Here is an 8,246-nt window from a genome sequence, read left to right on the forward strand (position 1 = left end):
CCTTCCTTCCTTCCTTCCTTCCTTCCTTCCTTCCTTCCTTCCTTCCTTCCTTCCTTCCTTCCTTCCTTCCTTCCCTCCATTCCTTTCTCATCCCTAGCACAGTGCTTGGGTTCTTAATTACTGTTTGTGGATTGGTTGGTTCTAAGGGGGAAAGAGCTTTGCTCCAAGTTTATCTTTGACTTCCAGTCATGGTTTTGCAGTTTTTCCTCCTGTCTTCTTTTACTCCTTTAAATAAAGCCAATTTTCCCCGGTTTGGGAGGAGGGGATAATCTTTAAAGTTTAGCTAGCTCTAATGATCATTTCTCACAATGTTTTCAAGGTCATCCTCAGTTTCCTCTTTGGCAGCATCTCTCTCTGGCTTTAGTTCCAGAGTTGTTGGAAATGTTGGTGTTGTTGCACAGAAGCCCGGAGAGGCATGGCGCCATACATTTAGCATGGGGAAGGAACAAATCTACCCATTTTACAGATGAGGAAGCAGAGAGGAGAGCTAAAGGCAGAGAAGAAAAATGATTTCTCAAGTGGCACAGACAGGATTCAAACCGAGATGCTTTGACTCCAAATTCCCAGGCACCTTCCTCTCTGCTAGGCTGTGTCCCATAAACTGACGTTGCCCATGTTCGCCACGTGTTTGGCTTTCCCCATACTTACTTCACAAGGGTTTGTTAAATGGCTAAACAATGCTCAAGTCTTTCTGTTATCTGTTTTCCAGAAATTTTATGAATAAGCATCAGAAGCCGGTGCTCACAGGCCAGAGGTTCAAAACTCGGAAAAGGGGTAAGTGGCTCTATTAGCTAGTGTCTGTCTGTCTCGTGTGTGTGTGTGTGTGTGTGTGTGTGTGTGTGTGTGTGTGTGTGTGTGATATAAGGGGATGCAGAGGAATGGAAGGACCTGGAGCCATCCTGCCCAAATGAAAAACCCCATCCTAAGGAGACAGCCTTGTGAAGCAGTATGCTGGCATGGCAGGGACACAGGATGCAGAATAGGGGCCTCGATTCGAATCCTTCTGTGACTCCCTTGGTCTCAGTGGCTGAGGTCCCTTCCAGTCCCAGAGCTCTGATCCATTCCAGGCTCACATTGGCTAGAGGGAGAAGAAAAGCAGAAGAGAGCAAGAGAGGAGAGGGCAGTGGGAAGAAGCCACCTCTTTGTGGGATTTGGAGAAATCCGGGTGAGAAAGCTTGCCTGCCTGTCTGTCTGCCAAGGGCTGCAAGTAGAACCAGGAGCCTGACCTACCTGGTGGCAGTGAGCAGTATAAATTGAGACAACGTCCATGGGGCACTGGGCTCCCAATTGTGCCATGACCAATATGGAATCCGAAGGTCACAAGACCATGGGGGCGGGATGTAGCAGCTGGGACTGGACAGTGGCTGCATTGTTTGGTTGATGGGGGTGGAGGAATGCCAAGAGGCCACATAAGGACCGATTGTGGTGGAAAACACGGAGACATCAAGAAAGCTTTTTTTAGAAATTAAATGTAATAAAGATTGAGACCAGAGTGGGTTGCCGGGAGAGGCCAGGCTACCGCTCAGAGGTCCATCCCTGCTCCTGAGGAGTCTGATGCGAGAGCCTGGGGTCTCTGTCCCTGCCTCAGACAAGCTGCCACTTAGCAGGGCTACAGATTTACAAAGGCTGCCCCCCCCCCCGGACAAAAAGTTCTCATTGGTGTCTCCCAACACTTCTAAGAGGAGAATTCTGCAGGTGCCCCCATTTTACAGGGGACAAAAACTGAAGCTTATAGGGCTTAGAAGACTTGTCTCGGATGAGAGGCTGATGAGTGTCACGGGTGGGACACAAGCTTAGGCCTCCTGACTATAAGCCTAACACCGAAGGCACTGGGCTTTGCTTGCAAAGGTCCTCATCACAGTGTTGTTCCGCCGCCGTGCCTGAGTCTTCCTGACCCTCTTTGGAGGTTTCTTCTCAAAGATCTCGGGTGGCTGGCTATTTCTTTCTCCAGCTCATTTTACAGGTGAGGAAATGGAGACAAACAGGGTGACTTGACCAAGGTCACACAGCTAGGAAGTGTCTGAGGCTGGATTTGAACCTCAGGTCTTCCTGACTTCTATCTCTAAAGGAGAAACACGCAGACACATCTCAGTGAAAGAACTGAATTCATCCCACTGCCATATTTCCACTTCCAGCCTGCCTGTTCCTCTCCCCATCAGCTGCTCCATCTTGGGCTCATGAGTACCCCCCGCGGCTGCTTGTTCGCACTCAGCTCTCACCCATAGGTGCTCTTGTCCAAATGTAAAATTTAATATTAAAAACAAGGAGCCAAAAGAAGAAAGGTGGGAAGGCCCTTCCCCCATTCCAGGAGCATCTTCACGGTGTCCCGCCCAGCACAAGCTCATCACAGGACGCTCCTCGTCATAGAGATGGCTTCAGCTTGGCCATTCACACCAATCCACAGCCTCAGTGGCTAATATCTTTCTGCCTGGAGGCTGGAGGGGAGCCCAGACCTCCTCCTCCCAGAGCCCTCCTTTCTGGACCACTCAGAAGCCCAGCCAGCTCTTCTCTTGCCCCCAGCTGGTCAGCTTGGTCTCCTGATCTTCATCAAAGCCCTGACTCTCTGGTCCTTCCCCTCCCCCCCTTCAGCTTCCTCTCCTGGTTTGTCTTTCCTCCTTAGATTAGAAGATTCTTGCGGGAAAGGACTTTCTTTTTCTTATTTATCTCCACAGCTTGGCCCAGTGCCTGAACGTGGCAGGAGCTTAATAAGAGCCTATTGTCTCGGCTCCTCTGGGCTCCAGGGAGGGTGGAACACTGCGTATCACCAGATTTTTTCAGTATATTATTGGTTTGGATGATTTCTCCCCCTCTTCCTCCCTTCTCTTTTTTTTCTTTAAAACACCACTTTGTTCATCCGAGGTGGTTCTCCGGGGTGCCCGGGGAGTTCTGGCGACAGGAAAACCGGAGACATCGAGGACATTTTAACTTAAAAAATGGCAGTCTCACCAGCATCCCTTTTGTAGTTGAAATTCAGCAATCTAAAAAGCTGACAAATGGCTGGTTTCCGGGGGGGGGGGGGCAGTTCTTAACCAGCAGCTAAATGCAGAAATCGGCCAGTGGGATTGGAAGGTGCCCCTGAGCAGCTGGTCCAGGGTGTGCCCCTCGGCAGGCAGCTCGCTGCCCGCTGAGGGATTTCATTAATCTGGCCCCTGCCTCCTGCCCCGTCGTTTTCTGGATCGAGCGCTGATTCGCAGGGATTAAGCCGAGGAGCGGACGGAGGCCCCTCCCTGGGCACATTCAGGGCCAAAGCGAGCTGCACCCCAGGCTTCACCGGGAGACCCGAGAGACATTTGCTTCTGTCCCTTGTGGCTGCCGCCTTGCCGCTGAGGCCTCCGGGGGCCTTGGTGGCAGCTTGCACAGACGCACAGGATGAGCCCATGTGGCTGCCCAGGGCTGGGATTCCCGCAGCTCAGATCTGGCCAGGATCAAGCAGGTCTCTAGCGCCCCGACCGCAGACGTGCTGACGGCAGGGAGCCTGGGGCCCCCCGACCTCCCTCGCCAGCCCTCGCCGTGCCCAGCTGCCTCCCGATGGCTGTCTGGGCAGCCCCGCTCCTCTGCCCCATCCCCTCGCTGCCCCCCGATGAGGGAGGAACTCAGAGAAGGACGTTCCTGTGGAAATACGAGGCTGCTCCAGGAGGCAGCCAGAGCCCTTCTCCGCTCGCTTCTTTCTCATGGTTTGGTGCCTGAAGGGGAGCTCATGATAAGAACCCTGCCGTGCTCTTCAAGTCCAGGTTCTTTTAAAAATGCCCTTAGACGGGGGCAGCTGGGTAGCTCAGTGGATGGAGAGTCAGGCCTAGAGATGGGAGGTCCTGGGTTCAAATCCGGCCTCAGACACTTCCCAGCTGTGTGACCCTGGGCAAGTCACTTGACCCCCATTGCCCACCCTTACCGCTCTTCCACCTATAAGTCAATACATAGAAGTTAAGGGTTTAAAAAAATGCCCTTGACGCCTTCATTTACAGTGATTTCTGGCTTCACTTTCTCCCTGTACACACACACACACCTCTTTACACACTCGGACACATATTAATCCCCACCCACATACACCCCCGTGTACACATCCCTAGTAAGTCTTCCATATAACGGAGGAATAAAAAATGGAGCCAAAGCCCCAGGTTGCCAGCGGAGATCCGGCCGGTGGAAGCTTCCCCAGCCCTGGCCCGTCTCAACGAGGAGAAGAGGGAGCCCCGTTTCTCCATCCTCTTGTTCCTGGGGCTGAGCAGAGCCGTTCTGGTGACCCGACATCCTTTCTCACAGCCTTTCTCGGAGTCTCTTACACTTCCTGCTCTCTCGTCCCCGGATCCTTTCATGCGAGTCTTCTGTGGGGTTTTCCATCTCTGGTGTTCGGGCGTCCTCCCTCAGGAGGCAAGACTTCCACGGCGATTCTGCGCCGGGCCTTGGTCATCCATTCCCTGGATGGGTGGGCAGCAGCCACCAGCGCAGGCGCTCCTGACCCGTGACCGGGCCGTGTTTCCAGGGCTTTGCACACAAAGTGCCTCTGACCGGCTGGGCCTGCACGCCTTGCTGTGGGATCTCTGGACCAGCTGAAAACGGGTCTGAGCGCTTCCTCTCTCTTTCTCATTTACTTGCCGAGGATTTGGGAGATCGATGAGAGTCTACCGGGGGCGAGATGGTGGCCACTGCGGGCCTCCTTCCGCGAGGCTCAAAGCTCTGTTACCCGGCGTGTGCCCCCTGGCACAATTCTGCCCGAAAGTTGGGCTGAAAAAAGGAAGTGACTCGAGAAGTAGGAAAGAGAACATCTGCGGGTTCTCCAGCCAAGTTCCAGGCAGCTGAGCGAAGTACCCGACGTGTCCCACGAGTCCTTCTCCTGTCGGCCGTCTGTGATGGGGAGCGTCGATCGGATCCTCCCCACAAGAGGAAACTGAGACTTAGAAAGCCTAAGTGACTTCTTCAAGGTCAAACAAGTAGCAATTGGTAGAGAGAGAATTTGAATCCAGGACTCCTCCATTTCCAAGTCCAGTATTCTGTCTAGTACCTCAGATAGCTGGATTTTTATTTTAGGTTTCTCTCTCTTTTTTTTTAACCCTTAACTTCTGGGTATTGGCTCCTAGGTGGAAGAGTGGTAAAGGTGGGCAATGGGGGTCAAGTGACTTGCCCAGGGTCACCCAGCTGGGAAGTGTCTGAGGCCGGATTTGAACCCAGGACCTCCCATCTCTAGGTCTGGCTCTTAATCCACTGAGCTACCCAGCTGCCCCCCTAGGTTTCTCATTTTAAGGATCCCATCTCAGTCAGTCAATAAACATGTATTAGGCACATAGTACTGCGCCAGGCACTATGCTAAATGCTGGCCTTCAAAGGGAGGCAAAAAGCAGCCCTGGCCTCGAGGAGCTCTCATTCAATGGGGAAAGACAACGTGAAACAGCCAGTGACAAATAAACCATGTACGGGATAAATTGGAAATGACTGATCAAAGCAGAGAGAAGCCACCAGCATTCGGGGACTGGGAAGGGGCTCCTGGAGAAACTGGTGTTTTAGCTGGACCTTGAAGGATGCCAGGGAAGCCGGGAAGCCGAGATGGGGAGGGAGAGAGAGAATTCCAGCCATGGAGGCCAGCCAGAGACAACAATCAAGAGATGAGGCTTTTGTTCCAAGACTACGGGGAGGCCGATGTCTCTGGAACCCAGAGGAGGTCCGCAGGGACGGTACCAAGTATCAGAAGCCTGGAGAAGTCTGAGTGCATGTGGGGGGCCAGTCTGAAGGCTTACCTCAAGGAAGTTGGGTTTTCGAAGGTTTGCTTAGATGCTCCAGTAAGATAAGGCAGTAAAGCAACCTCCAAAGGGCCACACGGTCTAGGGATCAGCCCTAGGAAGCCATCTGGGCCCTGCCCTGGTCCGAGAGCTAATGTCCTTGTGCTGGTCTTGGCTGGGAGCTCCCTTACAGAAGTTCCCCGTGCCACTGGGACTAGGTATTTTTAAAAGCAGCGACAGGGGGCAGCTGGGTAACCGCTCAGGGGATTGAGAGCCGGGCCTAGAGACGGGAGGTCCTGGGTTCAAATCCAGCCTCAGATGCTTCCCAGCTGTGTGACCCTGGGCAAGTCACTTGACCCCCATGGCCCACCCTGAGCACTCTTCCATCTTGGAGCCAATACACAGAAGTTAAGGGTTTAAAAATGCTCTCCTGGAGGCCGAGTCTTTCTCCCTGAGAATGAGGGCAGCGCCGGGGCTGTATCAGTCGGGGAGGCCTCTGCGAGGGGCCTGCCCACCCCAGCTTCACCCCCTGGCTGGCCTGGGCCTGGGAGCTGTCCAGGCAGAGCCGGAGGACATTTGGCCCAGAGGACCTCGGGGAGGGCAGAAGCTTGAGTTACACTTCCCCAAAATAGCCTGAACTCTGCCCGCAGTTGGTTCAGATGAGCCGCGATGCCTGGGAAAGGGCGTGGAGAGGCTTCCCAGAAGCTCTGGGCATCCGGGGGAGATTCGATCTCCGCAGCTGGGAAGGAGCCCGTCGGCCCGGCCTGAGCTTCCTCCAGCCCCGGGAGGGACTCTTAGCCTCCTCTCTCCCATGAAGCTCCCCCACCGGCTGGGCCTGCCCCGAGGGCCGCGGCATGATTCTGTGCTTGTAACCCGCTTGGCCATCATCTGCCTCCTTCCTCCCCTTCCTTGGGGCGTCTGTCTTCATTTCCAGGCCCCAATTCCCTTGTTCCCTGCACCCATCTGCCACCCGCCCCACCGAGGGGGAACCGTCACCCCCATCATGCCTAGGAAGTCGTGCGGGACATCCCACATTGGCCACGTTGGGGGCTCACGTGCGCATGATGGCAGCCAGGGAGTTGCCATGAGTGCCAGCTTTTGGCGGTCCCAGACTGGGCCCAGCCCTGGGCGAGGCTGTGGGAGGGTCGTAGGCACAGAAGATCACACCCATTTCTTTCCACCCAAGTCTATCCTATTGTGCAGCCACGTCCCGGGCTCGCACGTCAGCTCGTGGGTACGCTGGCTGTCCCGGGGGTGATATTTCCACCTGGGGAGCATCCGTGTATCTTACTAACAATCCCCGTGAGCGTGGATGTGCCCGGAGGGCAGGGAGACCTGGCCTTGGAGCCAGGGACGCCTGGGTTCCCATTCTGGCTGCCGCTCGCTGGGGAAGTCACAGCCCTCGTGTGTCTGGGCGCGTCATTCTCCCGCCTTGCGAATTCAGGGTTCTCGGGGGTCTCCGGGCTTCTCTGACCGACCCAATCCAAGAAGCATCGATCATCCGCAGCCGTGTCTTCCCTCAGGGAGGTTCCGTCTGTCTCTCCTCCACCTCCACGGCCCGCCGTTCCACCCCACCTCAGCCCTCAAAGAGGGGCTCCGCCGGGAGCGCTCCGGGATGTCCGTCTCTGCACTTTCCCTCCACAGTCACGATATTTGACCCATTTATCTCTCTCTGCCTCACTCTCAAGCCTGCATGGCTTCCTTATGATCTCTAATCCCTGCCTCACGCCCTGTTCTTCCAGTCCATCCCATCTGCCGCAGCCCAGCTGTCCTGACTCGAACCCAGACCCACCCAGCATCGTCTCCCGTCTTTGAATCCCTTGGCCTTTGTTGCCCGCCCGTGCTCTGGCTGACGACGGCCCTTTCCCAAGTACTCCTCTGGGAAGCCACCCGACACCGTGGATGGGCTACCACGGCACGTTCCTAGAGACTCGGGGCGAGTCACTTGACCCCGTCTGCCTCCGTCTCTCTCCTCCGTAAAACTGCGCTGGAGGGAGGAGTCGAAAGTGTCCCAGTGCCTCCGCCGGGCTCCCTGAATGGTTTCTAACTTGTCCAAGTTTGGTCACGTCGTCTGCCGCTGAGTGTTGAGCGTGCATTCAGTCTGACTTGTTAACGTTTTCTGCTTACTTGTTCCAAGTCCAGCGAACTGGCAAAATACGGGCTGGAGCCCCCATCTGGAGCCTCTGCCGGCGCCTGAGCTGTGCATGCTCATCCTGAAAGGGTACCTGTGGGGGCGCCCCAGAGGGAGGTGGGCTGCTCCATGTCACGGTGGAGGGAGAAAGCTCCGAGCTCAGACCCTTGGTGACCCTGGAGCAGTCATTTAACCATGGTCGCCTCAGCTTTCCCATGTGTAGGATGGACCTAAAGCTAGCCCCAACATCATGGGGATGTTGTGAGGGTCAAATGTGGTAACCCACATTGCAAACACTAAAGCAGGATAGAAACGCTCTCCTCCTCCTCCTCCTCTTTCTCCTCCTCCTCCTCCTCCTCTTTCTCCTCCTCCTCCTCTTCCTCCCCCTCCTCCTCCTCTTCCTCCTC

The 8,246-nt window shown here is 55.2% G+C and overlaps 1 protein-coding gene across 1 annotated transcript in view; it reads left to right on the forward strand.

The window, feature by feature from the left end:
• Window positions 1–8,246, forward strand: part of BZW2 (basic leucine zipper and W2 domains 2) — a 65,952-nt gene that overhangs the window by 23,867 nt on the left and 33,839 nt on the right. Inside the window, exon 2 of the mRNA XM_044679876.1 lies at window positions 710–774. Within this exon, the coding sequence (XP_044535811.1) occupies window positions 717–774 (58 nt within the window). The 5' untranslated portion in view covers window positions 710–716. The remainder of the gene's footprint in view (window positions 1–709; window positions 775–8,246) is intronic.

Source organism: Gracilinanus agilis, chromosome 5, assembly GCF_016433145.1.
Source record: "Gracilinanus agilis isolate LMUSP501 chromosome 5, AgileGrace, whole genome shotgun sequence".
Classification (NCBI taxonomy): domain Eukaryota; kingdom Metazoa; phylum Chordata; class Mammalia; order Didelphimorphia; family Didelphidae; genus Gracilinanus; species Gracilinanus agilis.